The sequence below is a fragment of the Bactrocera neohumeralis genome, chromosome 3 (genome assembly GCF_024586455.1).
Source record: "Bactrocera neohumeralis isolate Rockhampton chromosome 3, APGP_CSIRO_Bneo_wtdbg2-racon-allhic-juicebox.fasta_v2, whole genome shotgun sequence".
In the NCBI taxonomy this organism is placed as follows: Eukaryota; Metazoa; Arthropoda; class Insecta; order Diptera; family Tephritidae; genus Bactrocera; species Bactrocera neohumeralis.
Window position 1 is genome coordinate 65095710 of NC_065920.1, and position 24593 is coordinate 65120302.

Below are 24593 nucleotides of genomic sequence, written 5' to 3' on the forward strand. Positions count from 1 at the left end.
TTTCATAAATTAATACATATTTTTTAAAATCCATGTTTTGATAAAAATTGATCGATTAGTTATCGTTTGCACTATCATTTTTAATGCCGGTTAAATACTTTGATATCTTCACATCTCTAATATGCGAAAGTTTCGTTTTATAAATATTGTTTGCGATTCGCATTAAATATATAAGTCAATATATTTGCAGAGTCAGAGTAACAAAAGGTAAAGAAATGATTAGAATAGTTGCACTTAACGAAGAATGCAATGAAGAGCCCGAGGACCAAATTGTGGTTACAAAGGAAGCGCAGGTAACATTTTTTCTTTGTTTGTTTATTGTTAATCCTACTTTGTTTATTTTTAAAAAACTTTGTTTATTGCAGGAAGCAATCGCAGAAGCCGAATATTTGAAGGCAATCAACTTAAAATGGAAGGGAGATGTAAAGTCGGCCCTTTCTTTGTTAAGTCAGCTGTTGGAAACTCAAGTGCTCAATGAGGTTTGCCTAAATGTTTACACTTTTCAAAGTTTGTTAAATAGTGCATCTAAAAAGAAATAATTCGGTCAACAAGACAAGACAACGTATACTTCTGTGCCAATTTTCAATGACATAAATTAAATAATCAAAGTGGGCTTGTGTTTCTTCTGCGAATGTCCTTGTTGAGATATCAAGGTGTCATTTTTTGAACTCAGAATTTTTCAATGTGAAACCCCAAACTGATAGTTAATATTATTTTTTGCTTAAATTTTAACTAGAAATAATGAAATTGGTGATAGTTATATAACATTAATTAAGTGGTATATTAATTTTTTCACGAAATTTGTAACATCTAAAAATAAATGTCGCAGATACTGAGCGAAATCAAGTACTTGTACCTAGAGAAAATTTTTTTCGGTGAAGTGTATTATAGTTTCGGTGTAACCGGCGTTAACGTTTCTTCTTATTTTATATTTATTAAAACGATTAACATCATTACATTTTCTAGCTTCTTGAGGAAGATCCAAATGGAAAACTACGTACGATTCGATACAATTGTCATAAAAATATTGCTTTCATATACGAGGAGAAAGAAGAGAATGAAATGGCTTTGGAGCATTACATAATGGTAATTCTAGAAAAATTTATAACATATGCTAAGCCAATAATTTAACGTAAAACATAATCATTTTAGGCTACACAATTAGACGACACAGATGTACACACCATGCATCGTTTTGGTCAACTGGCACTAAAGCTAAATGCAATAGAGTTGGCCGAGTTCGCCTTTGAGCGTTGCCTACGCTGCAATGCACAACATTGGAGTGCCGCTGATGGAATGTTACGCACTCTGTGTGAGAATCATAATATAATCGGTGCATATGGCTACGCTTTAAAGCTATACACCAGAGATCCCACCTATGAACGCGCTGCCAAAATTCTATACGAAATATCTGATACTTTTAAATCATCTATGCCGCTTTGTGAAGATATGTATGGACCAATACCGAAGAGTTTGAAACCCCGCTCTACGTGGACAAAAGAGAGTGCTTTCCCGCGCAACTACCGCAACGATGATTCAAAAACGGATACCACAAATTTTACACTGCCTGATGAAATTGTGCAAAAGATCTGTGTTAAAGAATTAACTTGGGTCACTCTCGGACAGTACATAGTAGCGTTATATCAGTATATGCAAGAAAATGGCAAAATATTAATTAAACTTTTAAGTTTAAAAGATATATTGGCTGATAGCAATAATACGTGTAAAATCGAAAATGTTACACAACAAGAGAGTTGTGTACAAACTGAAATAAGCGCTGCATCCAGTAGTAATTCCAACGATAACATGGAAGTAGTACCAGACACAGAGTTAAGTAGCACTAATATAACAAATGTGGCGCCAGCAGAGTCCAACGTTAACAATACACCACCAACAAGTGATGCAGAGCAAACGAAGAAAGTATCGGAAAATTCACCAGACGAAGCGGATAATTATGAGAAATCTTCTAACAATTCCGAATCAAATAAGCCCAAACCACGTAGACGTTGCAGTGATTTACATTTTCTAGAGCAATGGGGTTGGCACAAAAATCGACGTTACAATTCACGAAAAAAAGTCACAACAGATCGTGTCGAAGTGGATACTTCGTTAAAGGGCATACTAAGAAAGATTTTCGCCAAGTATGCGAGGTAAGTATGTTGTGACTGCCGCTGAAATATTATATACGATTATAAATTTTTTATTTACATTATTAATAATTTGTTTCAGTGTTAACTTGGATACAGAGTGGCCTTTTGGTACTGTTAACAACAACGAAAAAATTAGTGATGAAAAATGCAAAACTTGCAGTGAAATAATGCCAAATGAAACGTTTCAGGAAATAACGCGTGAAGCTTTTAATGAGTTTATTGCGAAAATTGAGGTAACATTGACATTTTTCATATATGTATATACAAGAAATTATACCCGTAACAGAGTTTGTCATGAAATTCAACTGAACCAGGATTTTTATCCGGACTATCAAATCGGCACCATTCCTCGAAATTACTTCAAACATATTTTCTGCCGCTACAACAACAAAAACATACATGTCCGTCTGTCTGTATACACGCGATATAGTCATCTGGTGATTGACATAGCCATTTGAAATTGATCTGATCAAAATCAAAATAAAAATCTTTTTATATATTTTTATGCTTAAGAAATGCTCCTCTGAAGGGTATTATTGCTTCGGTGAACGTTTTGTCTTGTTTTTATTTATTTTTTACTTTTCATTATATCAACTATACAGGCCAAAACTCTGGATCCTCCACTTTTGGTTTTTGAATGGCTCAAATGCATCTCATCTTTCTGGACAAAAGGTGTGCCTGATGACATACGCGTTTTATATCTGGAGATATTTTGTATTTACTTGTGAGTTAAATATTGGCTTTGTGAAATTTTTATTGAGATAGATATAGATTTTACATACATATACTTATAATTCAAATTAATTTATTTTTTTATTTAAAAAGGGATAATTTTGATTGTTCACCATGGAATCAGAAGAGCGTTGAAGATATTGAAACATTTTTCCGAATCTCGATTCTTTATCTAGAATTCGACTATACTATCAAAATGTCACAGGATGCGTAAGTATTTCTGAGTCTGTAGTAAACAACCTTGTAAATGGAATAATATAATTTCTGTGTAATATAATAGCGATTGCTGCATTTTACGATGATTTTTTAACATGATTATTATTAATTAAAAAATTTTGAATTTTAAATTGGAAATTTAATTTTTTAAAATCAAATAATAATTTTTAAATTCAAATCAGAATTAAAAATTATAAATTTAATACATTATTACGAACATCAGAATTAAAAATCATATATTTAATTTTTAATTCCAAAATGAGAAATAAAAAATGATAAAATATTTTTTAATTAAAAAATTTGAGTAAGAAACACTAAATTCTTTTATTAGCTTTATAATAAAATAATCAAAATAAAAAAAATATATTTTAAAATTAAAAAAATTGAGTATGAAAAACTTAAATTTGGTCATAATAGCTTTTTAATAAAAAAAGGCCTAAATTATAAAAAAAAAAATTAAATGGAAAATTGGAGTGACAAAATCTTAAAACTTAGTCCTAAAAGCGTTATAATAAAAAAAGCCTAAATTAATAAAAAAAATAATTAAAAAATTGGATTACCATAAACTTAAATTTTAGTCTTAATTGCTTTATAATAAAAAAATCATAAATTATTAAAAAAAAATTAGAGTATCAAATAAAAACTTTATTCTCGAAAACTTACATTTTAACCTTAAAAGCTTCATAATATCATATCCCGTATATTTTTTCCAGCGATCTCTCACCCATATGGAAGCAGGTCTTCGATCAATTGGCCTTCAGATCCGGCACTGCTTTGGTAGCGCTCGGCCAAGCATTCAATCAATACAAATTACGTCTGATCAATTTAGAGTACCTCTGGTTTGACATACGCAATGAGTTGGAGAAATGTATTGCTTGTTTGGAGAACCAAACAGAAATAATCACACTTTTCGATGATAATGAATATATACTACATTTACCGAATTTAAACTCAAAATGCATAACAAAATATGTGCTGCAAGAAACCATAACAGATTTCAAAAGGTACGTTTTATATTTCAAATTTGAATTTTTTATATGTCAATATATAACAAGCATATTTTCAGGCGCATTTCATTGAGCAAGATACCCAAACTGTTTGAAGATGAAAAATGGCCAGAAATTGTGCAAATACTAACGGAAAACTTATGCAATGATGTGGAAATCGAAAACTGTGAAAATTGGGTGAAAAATTTTAAAACTCAAGTCGAAATTCTACTACAATCGTTATGGAATATGGCTGCTTTTGAGGTCAGTGCTTGCTCTGCGGTTGTAAATTGCAAACCACACATTTAAAAATTAAAGAAAAATTTTACAATTACTGAAAAACTTTTAAAATTTAATATTCTAGGACTGTATGAAATGGGCTGAGAAATGTTTGCACTTTACCGTTGTTAAATATATGAAGGAAACAAGCAAAATTCGTCAGCAGGAATTGTGGTCGGTTGGACTAAATTATATATATTCATATATAGAAGTAATAATTTTAAACGAAGGCACCGATATTTGTAAGTTATTATAAAGAGTTAAACTAAATTGATGAAAAAATAGTAATATAAAATATATTTAGTGCTTTGTCTTGACGAGACGCTGGCTCGTCTCGTGCAGAATACGATCTGCGTGTTGTCCTTTCATCTGGATATAAATCAGCCCATCGATAAGAACAGTAATCCGGAGCACGAATTCAACATGAAACGACCTTTCGTTATTTTACATCAAATTCTGTTGAGGTAAGTATACTAATAACCCTGTATATAAGCAACAAATATTTAATCCAATTTTTACGCTTTTTAGTGATGAGAATAACACATTAACTGTGGCTAAATGCAAAACTAGTAGCAATGCTGAGGAGGAAGAAGAGCCTTTGCCTGGTTCATTTACGTTATTATTTACAGCACACGAGTTTTTGGGCAAATTTCAAGCTTGCACGCGTAACAATGGCGATTTTTTGCTTTATATTTTGGATGTCATTGTGCCGATAATCAGAGCGCCACTCTATGACTCATGTCGCGATACACTCTACGAGTATTTGGAGCAAGTAAGTGGCAAACGACTGCAATGCTTCGCAATAAAATCGTATTTAAACTATATATATACTCTTAATTCGCAGGTGACTTTTTGTTTGTACGGTTATCCGCAAAAGAAGGCGCGTTCACGCCATCTAGAGGATCATGAGGCAACCAATGTTGAATTGACCTGGGCGAAGGCAGTGCAAGCATTCGATTTATACAAACCGGAATGCTTACCTGAAATAAACTCTTATAAATTGGATTCAATAACAGCTGATTTGGAACAATTTTTCCTAAAAATTGTCGCCTTAATGCCGAACGAATTGGATCCGACGCCTGCCACAACGAAGATATTAGAATTCATTAAAGGAAATGATTTTGAAACACTAGAACCAGCGCATACTTCACTGCCATATAAAATACGCTGCATTTTCTACTTACTAGCTGATTATTATTTCAAAAATCGCGACTTTTCGAAAGCTATCAAGTACTATACTTTGGATTTGACAATAAGTCCCACACGTTTCGATTCGTGGGCCGGCATGGCCTTGTCTAAAGCGAGTAAAATCGAAACAAGACTTAACGGATTGACTCCTCTCAAGTAAGCATATTTAGTTTAATTTGCAAATAACTAAATCCTAACCTCACTTTTTTGTTGTTTTTGTTTCAGTCCCAATAATGTATTAGCCGAATCCGAAGATACAATTCGCTGTTTCGAAATGTGCATTTGTTTGAATCGTCAACAAACGCTGCTTTGGATAGAATATGGCTCATTCACCTACACAATGCATTCGTATTGCTCACGACAACTCAAGAATTCAGCCGAAAGTTTAACAGCCGAGCAGTAAGCGACACTCACATAACAGTACTTGCGTCAATTACTATTAATTGTTTCATTTATTTATTTTTAAAGATCATCACTGCTGCAGACGCGCAAAGGTCGCGCATTGAATATAGCACACAACTGCTTTTCCTTGGCTGCTGCTTTACAAAACACTGAGCAAACAGAAGGCGAGGAGAATGAAGACTCACATGAGGAGAAATGGTTATGCCAGTATATGTTGGGCAAAATTGCTGAAAAGCAAAAAGAGCATCCTAAAACTTTTCTGAATTTTTATTTGAAGGTATTTTTTCCTAAAATATATTTTTATTTTAATTTTAATGTACTTTCCCTACACCTTATTTGCATATTTATTTGAAGGTATTTTTTCTAAAAAAATATTAAAATTTTTATTTGAAGATATTTTTTCCTAAAACATATTTGAAATTTTATTTAAAGATATTTTTTCTTAAAACATATTAAAATTTTTATTTGAAGATTTTTTTTCCTAAAAAATATTTGAAATTTTATTTAAAAGTATTTTTTCTTAAAACATTAAAATTATTATTTGAAGGTATTTTTTCTTAAAACATATTAGAATTATTATTAAAAGGTAATTTTTCCTAAAACATATTTGAATTTTTATTTGAGGGTATTTTTTCTTAGAACATATAACAATTTTTATTTATGTAAGGGTAGTTTTCTTAAAACATATAACACTATTTTTAAAGAAAACTTTTCTAAAGCATATTTTAAATTTTTTATTAAAGGTTTTTTTTAAAGCATATTTGAAACATTATTTGAAGGTTTTTTTCCTAAAACATATTTGAATTTTTATTTGAAGGTATTTAAAGGTATTTTTTTCCTAAAACATATTTGACATTTTATTTCAGGGTATTTTTTCCTAAAACTTATTTGAATTTTTACTAGAAAATATGATGTGCATTTTTATTTGTACATAGCTATTTTTTCCTAAAACACATTTGAATTTTTATTTGAAGATATTTTTCCTAAAACATGTTTGAACTTTTATTTGAAGGTGTTTTCTTCTAAAACATATCAGAATTTTTATTTGAAGGTATTTTTTCCCAAAACATATTTGAATTTTTATTTGAAGGTATTTTTTTCCAAAACATATTTGGAAGATATTTTTCTTAAACATATTTTGAACTTTTATTTGAAGAGTTTTTTTCATATTTGTTTTTTTATTTGAAGGTATTTTTTCCTCCCATTTTAAACATATTTTTTTGAAGGTATTTTTTCCTAAAACATATTTGAATTTTTGTTAGAGGGTATTTTTTCATATAAAATATTTAAATTTTTATTTGAGGGTATTTTTTCCTAAACATTATTTGGAAGTATTTTTCTTTAAACATATTTACGTTTTTATTTTAAGAGTTTTTTAGAGACGTCAAAATTTCCCTCACTAATCATTTTTCTTTTTAGGCTGCCAACAATCTGTATGAAAGCAATGCTACTTATCCCATCAAGATTAATCATAGCAATCCAACAACGCTGTCTGTAGAGGCCTTAGAAATTTTCTATCGGACAAATGCATCGATCATAAAGTTCATGGAAAACCAAAAGGAAATTTCACGCGATATTGGTAATCATATAAGCAACGTTTTAAAGAGCTTGGCAAGCAGTCCATTCGCTTTTAATAAAGCAAAAATCGATGGTAAATAAATAGTTATACATGTACCATATATGTATATCTTATAAAAAAATCATATTTTATTTAAACTTGCAGGCAACAGTTTAAATGCGTTGAAGCGCAAAGTAGTCATTGACAAGAGTGAGCAAGCTAAAATGGCGAAAACTTGCAAGAAACCGAATTACGGTGCAAACTGCAGTCCGGCTACGCGTACGGAGGCAACGAAAGAAGAAGTAGAAGAACAAAACTCCAAAGACTGCCCAAAGGAAGCACCCAAAGTTGCTGTGCAGGCACAAGAGTTGAATGTTGAGAAAGCTGCGGTTAGTAAAAGCAATCCCTCACGCCGTGAGTCGGAGGTAAGTGAAACTTTTTCTATTACTAATGACTCTTTAAGCGTATATATGCGAAAAAGAATTAAGATACGTAACGTGCTAAGTACGAAAATTTTGCGAAAATATATGTGTGCATTTAATCATACATTGCATAATGTAACATAAAAGTGAGGTTATGTGTGTTTAAAACTACACTGGAGCTGAAATACTGTTAATTTTTAGTAAGGATCGCATTTATAATTGCGCTCAATTTTTTTTACAATCTTCAGAAAGAGCGTTTAATGTGATTTATAATATGCAAATATTTATTTAGTCTTGGAACAAACGAATTTGTGGAATATTCAGAAAGTAACTGTGTTAAAATATCCAAAACAGCATTAAACCATTGAAAAACACCATAGGTCTTGAGTTTTTTTGCATTTAATGAAAAAACCTGGCAATGCAATGTATATTTTTATACACTATCAATAAGTAGAGATTTCATTGAGGGACCCACACACTTAAAAAAAACAGATATTTTGAGGGGAGAATTATTGACTGAAAATTAGCGTTCTTACCCTATACTAAGTCATAATAAAGTGAAAAAATTAATATTTGAAATCAAAAAAATTACAAAATATTTCGGGCATAAAAATGTCAGTTTAACCCAACTTTCGTAAAGGAAAAATATGGTTGTAAAAGATAAAACTAAAAAATCCAAAACTTGGTTATTTGAATTTTTCACATAAATTTTGAGGTTAATAAAAAAAGTGTTAGGGGTATTTTGGTCTAGAGTCTTAATTTTAGGCGTTTTTCAAACCAAGATAAACAAGAAAAACATGTTTACTATGCATTTTTATATGATTTTTGTTGACTTTTCAAGTATATAAAAACAAAAATAAAAATAAAAAATCGTCGAATTACAAGACAGTGCAGTAGGCTGCAAAAAGACGGTGCTTTCTGGTTGACATGATTCCAACACTTGTAGTGTTCTAAAACAATCAAATTTAAAAAAATCTTCATTACTAAAGATGTCGCTATTGGATTGACCTTTTTCAAAGAAAAAATATTTCATAAAATGGCGTTGACTTTAAAAAAATTTACTCCCTTCTTTTTTGACTTTTTAAAATTTTTAAAAAGTACTTAAAATTTTCCAAAATCCGAGGCAGGCGTAATAGAGAGATGTATAACAAAAATTTTTTTTATCAAATTTCAAAGGTTACAACTTGAGTTATCATGTCAACCACATTTTCGAGAAAACGCGTTAAAACTATTTCGTCCGGCTTGGAGGCCACGTCACAAAATCTGCTGTATCTTGGAAAATAATTCGAATTTTTAAAAATTAATTTAAGAGCATATTTTAAGGTCTAAACTTTTAAATATGTAAACCACATCAAGAAAAGTATTTTTGAGGAAACACATTAAAAGTCATCATTGTTTTTTCTGGATGAAATGGCAGCTCTTGAATCTGTTCAAGTTGCTCTTCGTCCCAAATGCCGCAATTTTGCTTGTTTACATATCCATTTGGGCAGAAATAGGACTCATCGCTAAACCAAATTTGGCACGAAAACGTCGAATCTTCTTGGAACTTTTCAAGAGACCGTAGAGCGAAGTAATGTCGCTTCGGAAGATTGAGGGCTTTAGTTCTGGCACAAGATCTCGACGTAAAATGCGCCAAGTCAGTCCATACGTCAGTCCGAGTTGCTGCGAACGGCGCCCAATCGACTCTCCACTTCGTGTACACTCTCAGCTACAGCTGCTATATTTTCTTTATTGCTGGCTGGACGTGGTCTATTCGGTCGAATATTATCCAATAGTGACTGCTGAGTCTCAAGATGGATAAGGGTGTTGCGAATAGTACGCTCAGTAGCCCGATTATGTTGACCATGAGTTGAGCAAAGGCCACGAAACACATTCTTGACAGAACTTGAATTTTCGCAATAAAGTTGAAAGAATTGTAAATGTTGTTCAGGCGTAAATCTTTCCAAGATGAAATGCCAAACAATGCTGAACAAAAATAACATGACTGCTTCACACGACTCACGTGTGATATGTATGTTAAAAAAGATTATTAAAAAAATAGCTCTACTTGGATCACCCGTTATATTTCATTAAAATCGGTGCATTTCCTTCAAATTTAAATTAAAGTTTCAAAACAGACACCTCTGTATATGGACTGTGGATCTATTAATTTCTAGAGAAATTTTAGTAGCCCTAGGTAAAAAAAAATGATTTAAAGAGAATTTATTCAACTCCTGGTGTCCGTGGTCCATTCCCGAGTTAATATCGTATTTTCTGCACTATTTTTTTGACACTTCGACTAAACATTCAATCGATAACAAAATGTTTCGGTGAAAAAATGCTAAATTAAAAATAATTCCCGTTTGCCAAATAAAATTCATTTCCATACTTTTTTTCAAGAAATCTTAAAGAGTTTACTGATATATTTTTTGCCTTCTTTAAATTCTTACTTGTGCATGAAATGTTTTTTTGTAGTTTTTTTACATATCGTATGTGTTATACAGTATACGTAGTATAAATGTACAAATATTACCAAAAGACTACTTGATTTTTATAATAAAAAGAGTACAAATATTTGATGTTAAATTAAATTTCAAGTATTCGGGGAAGCCTTAATTGTTAGTGTCGGTGTGGAGTTCAGCTTGACTTGCCCTTGATACCACACCTTCAAGCGATGAGCGATCTCCGAGAAGGAGGGTCTTCGCACGGACTGCTCATGCCAGCATTCGATCATAAGCGAATAAACCGCTGTCGGGCATGCCTCGGGACACGATAGTAATTGTCGTGAGCGTACTAAATTTATAACCTCCTGATTACTATGCCCATAGTATGGCTGGAAAATGAAATAAGAGATTTTTTAGTCGATAGTCGAAACAATGCATTTAAGGGGGGCGTAGTTTTATCACCTGCATGCCGTAGCTATAAATCTCCCATAACACCACACCGAAGGACCAAACGTCACTCTCAGTTGTAAATTTGCCATATAAAATCGATTCGGATGGCATCCATCTAACCGGCAATAGTGATTTCGATTGTACCCTTCAGGCAAATAATATATTTTTTATTTATTATTACATTGTTATAAATAATTTCAAACATTACCTGTAATAATCAGAGCTATAAATATCTCTAGAGAGTCCAAAATCGGAAATTTTTACGGTGAGTTTATCGCCAACCAAACAATTTCGTGCCGCCAAATCGCGATGCACATAATGATGACTGGACAAATACTCCATGCCTTCACTAATCTGCAGTGAGATCTTCAGGAATTCCAACTGTGTTAGCGACTTATTTTCACTCGGTGAATTGGCGATGAGAAACTCGTGCAGATCGCCATTCGACATATACTCAAAGAGCATACAGTATGGCTCCTTGTTCAGCACCACACCCAAAATGCAAACGATATTGTCGTGTTTCAAGTCGGAGATCAATTCGATTTCACGTCGAAAATCCTGTTGTGTTTTGAGTGAGGCATTCTCTTTTAACGCCTTAACCGCCACGAATATTTTCTCGCCATTCATTTGTGTCAGCTGACCCTTATACACTTTGCCTGTAATGCATGTGGTATTTATTATTGGTTTTGTCGTATAAAATTTATTCATTTTAACATACCAAATGCACCCTCGCCCAATTCCTCAACAAATTCCATATCTTGCAGTGTGTACTGTGGCACACGCAGCAATGAGCTTCTCTCGAGATTTTGTGAAAACATAGAGGGCTGCTGCTCATTCGTTGTATTGCTATTCAGACGTGTCATTTCCAATGATGAGTTCACTTGTGAGTTGCCATAAATATTCTTATCCGCATTTGGTGTGTTGATCTGTGTGAGAGTAATATTAAATTATTTTATTTTTTTTTATTATTAATCAGTTTAAGCGGAATTTCAAGTTCAAAAAGTGTTACTGACATTTTTATGATTTATTAAAGCTAAATGTGAAAAAAAGGCAAGACAATTGCTACTAACAACTATCACCTCAAATTAAGCCACACAGATCAGGCCCTATCATGACTTCATATAATATAATATTAACTTCAAAATAACATATTTTTACTCAGACATCCCTGAAAACTCGCACACGGTTCTTTTCTTCTGCTTATTTGGCGAAAACGCCGTTATCGGATCGCTATCAGATATAGCTACCCTACAATTAACCGATAAGAATTAGGTTCTTGTATGAAAAACTTTTTTATTTGACTAGATATCTTCACGAAATTTGACACAGATTACTGTTTAAGACAACTGTACAATCTCCGAATAAATTGTTATAATCGGACAACTATAGCATATAGCTGCCATGCTAACTGATCGATCAAAATCAAGCTCTTGTATGAAAAACTTTTTTATTTGACTTGATATCTTCACGAAATTTGACATAGACTAATGTTTAAGGCAACTGTACAATCTCCGAATAAATTGTTATAATCGGACAACTATAGCATATAGCTGCCATACAAACTCATCGATCAAAATCAAGTTCTTGTATGAAAAACTTTTTTATTTGACAAGATATCCTAATGAAATTTCGCATACATTATTTTTCAACGCAATGCTACAATCTTCGAACGTATTATTCAGATCGGACCACTATAGCATATAGCTGTCATACAAACTTATCAGTCAAAATTGAGTTTTTGTATGGAAAACAAATTTTTTTGACAAGATATCTTCACTAAATTTGGCAAGAATTATTGTCCAATACTATGTTACTAACCAATTCTTTGGATCGGACAACTATATCATATTGCCATACAAACTAACCCATCAAAATTGAAATTAATTTTTTTATACCTTTTATGCTATAAGAAATACACCTGTGAGAGGTATTGTAGCTTCGGCGCAATCATAATAATAGTTATATATTGTTTCGTATTAAAGCTTCGGTGCAGCCGAAGTTAACGTTTTGTCTGGTCTTGTCTACTCACATTTTGTATATTCGTCATACCGCCCTCCCGTCGCTTCTTCACACACACGTAGACCATATAAAATATAACACAACCAATTACAGTGCCAATTGTCACAAAGATGTAGAACCACATTTTATCCGCACATTTTGGTATATCACATAATTCGATAATTTTCTCAAACGATTTGTCATCCACAAAGCACCAAGGTCGCTCCTCCACATTGCCGGGATTGCTACAAAGCAAAAATAAATATTACTTTTTCACGCATAAATAAATAGCCAACTATGTTTACCGGCAATAATTTTGTCCCGCCAATTCTGGAAAGTCTGAGATCTCCTTCATTAACCAAGACCAACGCAGACATGTTTTGCCGGTGCTCGACCACGCCAATGTGCCACGGTAACCAGCACCATTCTCCCAATAACAATCCTGTTCGGGATTTACATCGATGGTGATGCCCAACGATGAGCAATCATTTGAACGTGGCAAACTTTGACATTCTTCCAATGGTAGTTTTTGTCCCAAAACCGGATGCCTTTTGGCAATGGCATACTCCTTCTGACACAACTCATTCTCCAGCAATTCGCATTCGTCACGACAAATGCGGCGTAAATTTTCCGATTCTCTTGTTGGTGGATATTGACTTGAAATCTCTGCGGAGAAGACATCATCGTAAGCTATGGTCGATTTACGTTTCAGAAACGAACGTCGATCTTTTTTGTCGAGAAAACGCGGTCGTCGATAGCCGGTTAAATGATTTTCAGTGCTGGCACTTGTCTCGTGTGTGGCATTATTCTTTTTCGATTTGCGTTCCTTTTGTGCGGCGCGATTGGAGAAGTAGAGTAAGTTTGTGCGTTCCGGCGTGCGGCAGAGTGGCAGTGAACTGAAACAAAGGCTTGGCAGTGCGTATACGCGGCAGTTCGGATTCATATCCCTGCAATTAATAGTTAATGAATAATAAATATATATATTTAATTTATATCTACATACTTGGATTCCTTTATAACACCATAGGCTGCTTTTAAACGCTCTTCGATTTCGTTGAGTGACAGATTTGGCGGTACGAAGACGCTTTGGTTCTTTAAGTACTTCTCACATACTGTGCCGTAATAGACTTGACATATGCCGGCTGGTATCTGAATATTTTTAAAGAAATTAAATAATTTTAACTTAATAATATTTTTTTAATTTAAATAAAATATTTGCTTAATGAAATCTTATAGAATTCTACAGGCTGAAATTGTATGCTTTAAAGATATCAATTTTTTTTTTAAATTCGTTGTAATATTTGTATGCTTAAGAAGGTGAAATGATATGTGAACCCACCAAGTACACCTTCGGAAAAGTGGGCGTGGCCCGCTCTCTAAAAAAACAACCAAATTCGCCTAACGCAAATATTATAAGAACTCCTATCGACAATGTGAAAACAGATGAAATCGGATGGTAACACCGCCTTTCCCCTATATAACGGTAATATTAAAAACCACTAAAAACGCAATAAATCAATAATTAAATGCGGCAGAGACACTAAATTTTAACCCCCAGATGGCATGAGAGAGCTTTATGAAAGCCGGTGTGAAAATTGGCCGATGGGCGTGGCACCGCCCACTTTTAGGAGATAACACATATTATCTCGAGACCCGCCCTACTGATTTGAACCAAATTTGGTATAGGACATTCCTCTAATATTTTTTATATTACAGTATGAAAGTGGGTGAAATCGGACTACAGCCACGCCTAGTTCTCATATAACACATTTTTAGACCTCATATAACTAACAGGCCTTATTTAACTGAAGGTACTTCCCTGGTTTTAATCCTTGCAAGTTGCGAGAGCATGAAATGTTCGGTTATACCCGAACATAGCTCTTCCTTCTTTGTTTTTATTTAAAATACTAATTTGTTTTTGTTATTTTTGTATACAGAATTTGAAAATTTGTAAGGCTTTATAAAAGTTTTATGAAAACAAATTTTGAGATTTAATTAAAATTTTTTTTTAAGAAATTTTAATAGCAATATAAAATTTCATTAACAAAAATAAATTTGATACATAAAAATAATAATTAAAAAAAAGATTTACAAAATAATAATTAAAAAAAATTATTTAAAAAATAATTCTAATGTAAAATTTTTTAACACTTTATGTGTCTTCATTTCAAATTTATTTTTGTTAATTTTATTTATGAAAATAATAAATAAAAATATTATTATTTCAAAAATAATTCTAATTTCTATTTTATATTTGAAATTTTAATAATTAAAAAACAATTTTTTTTTTTTTTTAATTAAAAATAAAATTTTTTTTAATATTTCTAGTTTAAAATTTTCCAACAATTGATGTATCTTTATTTCAAATTTCTTTTGTTAATTTTTATTATGTACAAATAAAAAATATAATACAAAAAAAAATGAATTCAAAAAACATTATTTAAAATATTTCTAATTTAAAATTTTTTAACAGTTTATGTATCTTCATTTCAAATTTATTTTTGTTAATTTTATATATAAAATTAATAAATAAAAAAATGATTATTTCAAAAATTCTAATTCTAATTTCTTTTTTTAACAGTATTTGTTTTCTTATTTGAAATGTTAATAATTAAAAAACAAACAATTTTTTTTTAAATTAAAAATAAAAGTATTTTATTTTAATATTTCTAATTTAAAATTTTGTAACAAATTTCTTTTGTTAATTTTATATATAAAAATAATAATAAAAAAAAATGAATTAAAAAAAATTATTTAAAAAAATAATAATTATTTAAAATATTTCTAATTTAAAATTTTTTATCAGATTGTGTATCTTCATTTCAAATTTATTTTTGTTAATTTTATATATAAAAATAATAAATAAAAAATTGATTATTTCAAAAATAATTCTAATTTATATTTTTAACAGTATTTGTATTTTTATTTGAAATATTAATAATTAAAAAACAAAAAAAATTTAAAAAATAAAAAATATACATTTTTTTTTAATATTTCTAGTTTAAAATTTTCTAACAATTGATGTTTCTTCATTTCAAATTTATTTTTGTTAATTTTATATATAAAAAAATAATAAAAAAATTAATTAAAAAAAATTATTTAGAAAATAATAATTAAAAAATAATTATAATTTCTATTTTTTAACAGTATATGTATTTTTATTTGAAATGCTGATTTATTTTTTGTTTTGGTTAAAAGAAATTTTAATAATAGTTGACTAATTTTTAGCAAAACAAGCAAGAAAAAGTGAAAAATTAAGCCTTCTGAATACTTCTGCAGTGCTTATTTGAAATTTTAACACTATTTGTATTTCAATTTACGTGGGTCACCACGCAAGTTTTCCGAATAACTGCTACTGCACTAACAAAGGCATTGACTGAACATTGAAACGCTTTCTATGTAGTCTAAAGAGCTTAGTGTATGATTTCTGCTGTTACAACAACAACAAAAACAAGTAGCTTTTAACATATCCTTGCAGAAAAATACCGGAAATTCGAGGCTGGAGAACACAATCATTACAAATGCTACATACATATGTATGTAAATATGTATGTGGTCGCACATACACCTGGCTTAAAAACCGCAACAAAGAAAACTGTCTTTCATTTACAACTTAGAGCTGACTTGTGTCAATGCACTGCGCTTTATTTAATTGCTCAATAAGCATAAGCACTTTCATACATATGTACATAAATGCATGCCTGGATACTTATTACACATACATATGTATGTATGTATAGTTCCGCGCTTATCACTTCACTCCTTTTTCACATTACACATACACACACAATGCTTTAATTACAGCCTAAATTACTTTAATTACTTTCATTCAAAAAATATATAATTGTCTGCTTTATGCTTTGCTCACCTCCTCATTGTGCGTCTTTGCTGTATTCTCTGTTAGCGCAGCAAAACTTAGGCTGGGGAAGGAAATAAATAAATACATAAATAGCCGTAGTCAATACAACAACAATTTATATTAAACACATTTTTAGTTACAGTTCTTCTTGAACATTTAAAAATAAATATGCCTTCAGCCACTTGAACACTAACCCATTTTCCTGCACATCGGAACCACAAACATTCAGCACCGAAATTATTAACATAAATGTTATTCTCTTTGTAAACATTTTCTTTATATTCTGCAAAACGTCGCCCCAGCGCTTGTTAGCCTTTTTGTTTAGTATCCCGTTTTTTCGTATTTCGAAATTATTGCTTCAACTTTTACAATTGTGCCGGAAGTAGTCCTTTCCAAATGCATATTTCTGTTGATTTCTGTTGAAATTTTATTTATTTTTGCAAATTTTAATTCATTATTTCGTTTGAAAAGCCATTTTTATTCACAAAAACTTGCAAGGCGAACACATTCACTGAGTTTTTGGTGAAACAAAGCAATTGTAATATATTCCACCCTTAAATATATATCGGAAGTGAAGTTAATTTCAACCCTTGTACATAAATATCCTGCATATGTATGTATGTATGTGCTTAGGTGTAGCAGTATTGCCATTTCGAAGTTTAAGGATGTTTCTTTAATACCTTATACATTTATTCTTCTTCTTCTTTATTGGAGTAGACTTTGCTTACGCGGTTATAACCGAGCTTACACTCGCACCAGTCGTTCTTTCTCTTCGCTGTTTGGCGCCAATTGGAAATTCCAAGTGTAGCCAGGTACTTCTCCTCCTGGTCTTTCCAATGGAGTGTAGGTCTTCCACTTTCTCTGCATCCCTCGGTGGCTACTGCGTTGAATACTGTCAGAGCTGTAGTGTTTTCCTGCATTCGGACGACATGACTTAGCCAACGTAGACGCTATCTTTTAATCGCTGAACTATGTCAATGCCGTCGTATATCTCGTACAGCTCATCGTTCCATCGACTGCGGTATTTACTCTTGTCAATGCGCAAATGGCCATAAATCTTCCTCAGAACCTTTCCCTCGAAAACTTGTAACGTTGACTCATCAGATGTCGTCATCGTCCATGCCTCTGCATTGTATAGCAGGACGGGGATGATTAGTGACTTGTAGAGTTTGGTCTTTGTTCGTCGAGAGAGGACTTTACTTCTCAATTGCCTACTCAGTCCGTAATAGCACTTGTTGGAAAGAGTTATTCGGCGTTGGATTTCGATGCTGACATTGTTGTTGGTATTAATACTGGCTCCAAGATAGACGTAGGAGCCAAGTCGCAAATGCCACGACTATTTGTTTGATGCCAGGATACATTTCGTCCTGCCCTCGTTCACTACCTAACCCATTTACTTTCCTTCCTCATCCAGTCTGAAGAAAGAAATGAATGATCATCAGCGTACGCCACCAGCTGTACACTCTTATAGAAGATGGTACCTTATCCAATTAATTCTGCAGCTCGATCTCCGCGAGTAGATTGAAGAAGTGGCAGGATTGGAAGTCGCCTTTTCTGAAACCTCGTTTGGTATCAAACTGCTCGAAGAGGTCCTTCCGATCCTGACGGAGCTTTTGGTATTGCTCAACGCCAGCCGTATTAGTTTTGCGTCGATACCAAATTCAGACATAGTGACATAAAGACAGCTCCTTTTCGTGCTGTCAAAAGCAGTTTTAAAACCGACGAAGGGATGGTGTGTCGATCCTCTTTACAGGTCTTTTCCAAAATTTAGCGCATGGTGAATATCTGGTCAATTGTTGATTTTCCAGGCCTAAAGCCACACTGATAAGGTCCAATCAGTTTATTTACGGTGGGCTTCAGTGTTTCACACAGTACGCTTGATAGAACCTTATATGCGATGTTGAGAAAGCTTATCCCAATTGGCGCAGATTGTGAGTTCTCCATTTTTGTGGATTGGACAGACACTTAAATTCCATGCTTTTGTCCGACCATTATCTACAAAAAAGCTAATGCATGCTCCTTATCAGTTCTTCGCCGCCGTATTTGAAGTGCTCGGCCGGTAATCCATCGGATCCGCCGTTTTGTTGTTCTTCAAATGGGTAATTGCTATTCGAACTTCTTCATAGTCGGGCAATGGAACGTCCACTCCATTGTCATTGACTGGGAAATCGGGTTCACCATCTCTAGGTGCTATGCTAAATTCAGGCTGTTGCTCTACATAAATCTATCTCTTTCTTTGTAACTCAGTCTCTTTATATTTTCTCTCACTCTTGAACGAGTGAAAAAGTTAACATAAAATAATCCATTACTACACTTTATTGTTTTCAGGAAAGCGGTGTTACAGTCACAACAACCACAATAACCAGCAGCACAACATCGGTCACCAGTGGCACGGACTCATCATCATCCGACTCGGATTCAGATTCCGATGGCACTTCCAATGACTCAAAGAAACTAAATACACCATATCCTGCATATAAAGTGGAGAATATCTATAAACTAGTTGTGCAAAATTTAGAGGAGTGTGTCACACGGTTTCCCGAACACTATAAATCGATCTATCGCCTGGCTTACCATTACAAGAACACGCCCTTGGCAAATTTCAAAAATCTACAACGTTGCGAAGAGCTCTTGATGGGTCAATACAAAACCAGTTTGGAGAATCAAATTAATGGCGTGTTTTACGATAGAAAATGGAATAACATATTTAACGGTATTTGGCGTATACCGTCGTCGGAAATCGATCGTCCTGGAAATTTCTCATCGCATTTGGGTAAATGCGCAGCAATTGCCATTGAATTGCTGTACGAAACTAAAAATCACAAAATACTTATCGACGTGGGACTGCAACTTTTTAAGACTCCCGAGCAAGATAAGTAAGTGTAAAAAAATTATATTAGTGTTATACGTTTAACAGGTCTTTAGCATACCTTGGACGGCTGGTTCAATGAATTGAAGATTAAAACCCACCCCACTTTCGAGGTACACTCAAGAAAGCCGTTTCTCCATTAAACGTTTCTAATAATCGGGTCTAAAAAAGTGTTTTATATTGTTGAAGGCACAACGATACAAAAGCCATATATTATCAAGTCCAGGAAGTTCTTTATGTAGTCCTCTGGGCTACACATTGTAAAGCAATGTTGGCTATATACTGATGTCAATGAGTTTTTAAATTTCGAATTTCTTTTCGCTGGTTGCGCGGGACGACTACGGTAACGAACACCTTGTGTTACTAGTTACAGCTACATAAATAATTTTCCAACAATTGTAGTTCGAATATAAATTCGAAAATGTTCCAGTATCGTAGACTTGCTTCTAGTTCCACCAACATAGATGTGATTCGGATTCGGTTCATCCGACATTCTAACATTATCCTAGACACGACAGTCGAACGGACAATGATAGAGTATTGTCTGGTAGGCTAGGCCTAGGTGGCCAATATAGAAAGCGACAAGTAGCTTGAGTTTTTCCTTGGGAGTTTGATTACCCATTCGCAACTTGCCATGGCGTATGCCTGGGAGTTGTTGGCTATGCTTCTCCTTACCGAATGCTTCATCATTGCGGAGCAGAGTTGGTGTGGGGACCAACCACAATGAAAGATTACGGTTCTACTATGTTAGTGGATGCTGCGGAGCAGGCAAGCTCATCAGCCGGCTATTCCTTTGTGACCTGGCACCCAAATAACTAGCCATATGAAGAGTTTTGTGGATGATCCTTCGACCCATGCGCCAATTCCTTGTGATGTTTTCGAGCCGTCAGTGAACCAAATGATTGTACTGTCCCTAATCAGTAGCTCATCAATCGCCGGCTTTATTCACCGCGACCTTTGGTGACCTGGCACCCAAATGAATTCCAAAATTTTACTAGCCGATAATTCCTGAAGGATCCGAGGGCCTTAATCCTGTTTTGTGGATGATCCTATTTAACGACCCCTATAAAATGCGCCAATTCTGGGGAGGTTGATTACAACTTTGAACCTGATGTTTTCGCAACCTGCATGCGTCCGTGTAATACCACATGATTCCTTTATGGTACTGTCCCTAATCAGTAGCTCGATTTCTTTGTGACCTGGCACCCAAATTAGGTGCACCTGGTTTCTTTCCGCAAGGCTGTTCAGCCTTTCTCTGCACTCCTGCACTAGCAGCGACTTGATCTCGTAGGAGGAGATCGCTTTTAGTGCCGCTCGACATTACTGCTGAGGGTAATCTCAAACTTCCTAGTGAAGTTAACCTTTTTGGTAATGCTATTCCTAAGGAGAAGAGCCAGTGGTATGACGCGACTTAGCCCATTCATTAGATTAGATTATCTAGCCCATTCATATGTTGGGAAGAGATTACCTTACCTTTGCCAAGCTCTTCTGCTGTCATTTAGAGCAGTGTGTGTTTGGCAACTTGATTGATTACTAGGTGTAACGGGTGAATTCCAGCAAGACTTCAAGTGCCGCCGTCGGACATTTGCGCATGGCACCCGACATCTCTATCTCTCTGCCCCCGAGTGTTAGGTTCTTGAAGCCAGGCAGAGACCTGCGTCTCGTAAACGGGACGATGGACGCATATAGCTGCAATACAAACTAACCGTTCCCGATTAAGTAACCGGCACGGACTATCAACTCGGCACCATTTCCGAAATTACATCCGAAATGTTTTCTGCCACAACAACAAGCTGATCATTCAAAATCAACTTCTTGTACGGAAACGTTTGCATTTATAAAGGGTTCTCCTACCTCGTCAAAATTAAGGTATTTTTTTTGTTTTAATACAAAATCGGCTGTTTTGTAAAGTTCCTCTAAAACCCTCGTATAATGGTCCTTCGCCTCATGTAGTGTTGAATTGAACCGATTTCTAATCGTAGACAGTCAGCGGCATTATTGCATATACTACACAACTCAACTTTCCAATTGCTAATTTTAAATAACAACCTTTTCTAATTTATTTTCAATTTTTTTCTTCATTTCAGACGTTACATAAAAGATTGCGAGAGATTGAAACTCTCCCAACAAGCTTTGAATTACTGCGCGCAAATAATGCGTGATATACTCAAGCAAAATGCCGAGAGTCGCAATGATGTAGAAACGTTAAATCTTCTAATCGACATATACAAAGTCCATAAGAAGTGCTTAAAATATATGAACCAGAAGGAATCACTCTTCACCGATCTTATGATCGATGTTTATAAATTTTATATACAAAATAAAGTCGATAATGTGCCAGAGAATCTAAACTTTCTCGATTTGGCTATAAAGCTGTGCTTACATGAAATCGCATCGCGTCGCAATCAGGAGAAAATTAATAGCAACGATTGTGATCTATCACAGAGTCTAATAAATCCAACAGTACAGGCATTCAACATGAAAGTAAGTGCTTCAAATTGGCGACATTTTATAATTCAAACATCAATGGTTTTTTTTTTTACTTTCCAGCCCAAACAAGTTTATATACCCGGTTTGACGATGCGTCAACGCGCACGTACAAGTCTTAACAAAAGTATTGAGAGCGGCATTGGTAGTGAAAATATGCCTGGCATGGGCGGCATGCAGGTGCCGACAACGTCCGGTGAATCCATTTGGGGCAATTTACTTAGAGCAGATTTCGTAAGTATTTAGAGTTTAATGAAATTCATTGCATGATTACATATAATAAAACTATTGCGAGATCCGATTACCGAAAACAATATACATATACTACCTTGTGGAACTCAATGTAAATTTGAAATATTTCTTTCTCATTTGTTTTGCAGCTATCTTTAGAAATGCAGCAACTCTTGGAAGCATCTAAACAAGTTATAGAAAGCAAACAACATGATGTAAGTATAAATCTAGTTAGAATAGATAATACAGTTTGCCACGAAGTTTTTAACGCCCAGAAAGAAACGTCGAAGACATTATAAAGTATATACTTACATGAACAGCGGTACGAACTGAGTCGATTTAGTCATGTTTATGCGCGAATTGGTCCCTTAGTTTTTGCGATAACGATCTGAAATTTTGCACACGCTCTTTTCTTCCCAAGAAGCAGCTCATTTGTCGAAAAGGTCGATATCGGAGTACCATAGGATATAGCTGCCATACAAACTGATCAATCAAAATCTAATTCTTATATGGAAAACTTTTTTATTTGACAAGATATCCTCACGAAATCGATCATGGAGTATTTTCCAAGGCAAATGTACAATTTTCGAACGAATAGTTCCTATCGGACCACCATAGCATTTGGCTGGCATATAAACTAACCTATCAAAATTTAATTTTTGTATGAAAAAGTTTTTTATTTGACAAGATATCCTCACGAAATTGGTCATGTATTATTTTATAAGGAAACTGCACAATTTTCGAACGAATTGTTCAGAGCAGACCACCATAGCATATAGCTGCCATACAAACTAACCTATCAAAATCAAAATCTTATATCCAAAACTATTTGATTTGTTAAAATATTTTCACGAAATTCGGCATAGATCATGTTCCAGCGCAACACCACCATCTTCGAAAAAATTACTTTGTTCGAACAGCTGATAAAGTTCTCTTTATACCAATTTATGCTATTAAAACCCACATGTTAGGGTATTAGAGCTTCGGTGCAGCCGAAGTTTACGTTTTCATTTTTTTATTCAAATTTTATTTTCATTTGCAGCCACAATTCATGAGGGAAGTGCTTGAGCAATATAAAGCCTTGTTTCAAGCCTTACCAAACGAGCAAATGCCTAGCATTCCAATGCCATCAGCGATTCCACCAATGCCCCTACAACCGAATCCCATGCTCTCTTCAATGAGCAATTTGTCGACGTTAGCACCGAATCCCATATTTCTATCAGCTTCATTACCCATGGAAACTACAATCACACCGTCAATAACGAAGAATCCTCAAGACGCCACTGCCATGACACAAACATCGATTAGCGCCGCACAGTCACTGGCTAATTACGACATAACAATTACACCTTTTTGCGGCATCAATACAACAATGCCAATGACTATGCCAGTCGTCTCCACGGTCACCGCGAGCAATAAGCCCATCGTCAGCGTCAATCCGACCGATACAAATATAGTACAACCATACATTTACAACGCCACTCCAGCTATCTCAACCGTCGCGCATGCGCCGCCAGCGAGCTACGCCATGACTATGAGTAGTCCAACAACGCAAACGAAACCAACAAAGGGTTGTGGAACGAAAGTGGGTAAACAGTTAAATGTCGCAAATGCGTCAATTGTCAATCCGTCGTTAGCGACTTTTGGTGGCAGCGACTTGTATAACCAACAAATGCAAATGTTTATGAATCTAATGCAAGATGGTAATACCTTCCAGCAGCAATCGCAACCGCAACAGCCACCGCAGCCACAACAGTTAAAAAACTTTTCAATACCGACACAGCAGAAGCCACGTACCGCCGCCAAACGTAAGCCGAAACAAACAATGCCGATCAACACAATTAATTCGAATATTTTACCCAACACCACTGCCATAAATACACTACAAATGCCAAAACAGGATACAATGAGTACACCACCAAAGCTACTGCCTGGTGAGAATCATCCATTATATTGTCCTACAATGGATGTAAACAGCGCATCGCTCAAACAATTTGGGGTAAGCTCGTTGGCATTAACTACTCCGTTGCCAGCGCTAGGAGCAACAACGCAACCAACAACATTTACACCAACGCTGACTTCTCCACAAGCGATTTCCAGTCAACCAACAACACCAACAAAGACGTTACAACAAAAATTAGCGGAACGTAAGAAGGCCAATCAACAACAAAGTGAAACAATGAGCTCGCCCAACACTAATTTGCATATAAATTCAGAAGTTATAATATTAGACTGATAGTAAGTTGTAAGTTGAATGCATACATTTTTGAATGAAGGCTAAAGTCCTAATAAATTATATATACCAAAAAAAACAAAATTTGTACAAGCTCTCATTTCGCAACA

The 24593-nt window shown here is 34.0% G+C and overlaps 2 protein-coding genes across 2 annotated transcripts; one reads left to right on the plus strand and one right to left on the minus strand.

Annotated features, from left to right (window-relative positions):
* Positions 1 to 103: 103 nt before the first annotated feature.
* Positions 104 to 24567, plus strand: LOC126754070 (calcineurin-binding protein cabin-1-like). The gene is made up of 22 exons (XM_050465949.1): positions 104 to 293; positions 366 to 479; positions 967 to 1086; positions 1153 to 2150; positions 2230 to 2383; positions 2753 to 2874; positions 2976 to 3092; positions 3812 to 4102; positions 4165 to 4348; positions 4449 to 4605; positions 4668 to 4827; positions 4892 to 5135; positions 5208 to 5707; positions 5777 to 5950; positions 6020 to 6230; positions 7373 to 7604; positions 7677 to 7936; positions 18992 to 19539; positions 21620 to 22016; positions 22083 to 22253; positions 22400 to 22465; positions 23293 to 24567. The coding sequence occupies exons 1-22, from the start codon at positions 216 to 218 to the stop codon at positions 24484 to 24486; spliced, it is 6492 nt and encodes a 2163-aa protein (XP_050321906.1). The 5' UTR covers positions 104 to 215; the 3' UTR covers positions 24487 to 24567.
* Positions 10336 to 17179, minus strand: LOC126754071 (tyrosine-protein kinase transmembrane receptor Ror). Its single transcript, XM_050465951.1, has 9 exons — positions 16858 to 17179; positions 16673 to 16724; positions 13808 to 13953; positions 13110 to 13751; positions 12836 to 13049; positions 11525 to 11732; positions 11015 to 11462; positions 10819 to 10951; positions 10336 to 10745 (listed from the first exon to the last, which is right to left on the minus strand). The coding sequence occupies exons 1-9, from the start codon at positions 16932 to 16934 to the stop codon at positions 10506 to 10508; spliced, it is 2160 nt and encodes a 719-aa protein (XP_050321908.1). The 5' UTR covers positions 16935 to 17179; the 3' UTR covers positions 10336 to 10505.
* Positions 24568 to 24593: the final 26 nt, after the last annotated feature.

Bases quoted from the DNA above. Each gene is read 5' to 3' on its own strand.
- LOC126754071 (XM_050465951.1), bottom strand. From the start codon at position 16,934: ATGTTTACAAAGAGAATAACATTTATGTTAATAATTTCGGTGCTGAAT. The intron at 13,050-13,109 runs GTAAACATAGTT...TTTGCTTTGTAG, and splicing joins GCGGGACAAAATTATTGCCG to CAATCCCGGCAATGTGGAGG. The intron at 10,746-10,818 runs GTGATAAAACTA...TTCATTTTCCAG, and splicing joins TTTATAGCTACGGCATGCAG to CCATACTATGGGCATAGTAA.
- LOC126754070 (XM_050465949.1), top strand. From the start codon at position 216: ATGATTAGAATAGTTGCACTTAACGAAGAATGCAATGAAGAGCCCGAG. The intron at 1,087-1,152 runs GTAATTCTAGAA...TAATCATTTTAG, and splicing joins CTTTGGAGCATTACATAATG to GCTACACAATTAGACGACAC. The intron at 7,937-18,991 runs GTAAGTGAAACT...TATTGTTTTCAG, and splicing joins CCTCACGCCGTGAGTCGGAG to GAAAGCGGTGTTACAGTCAC.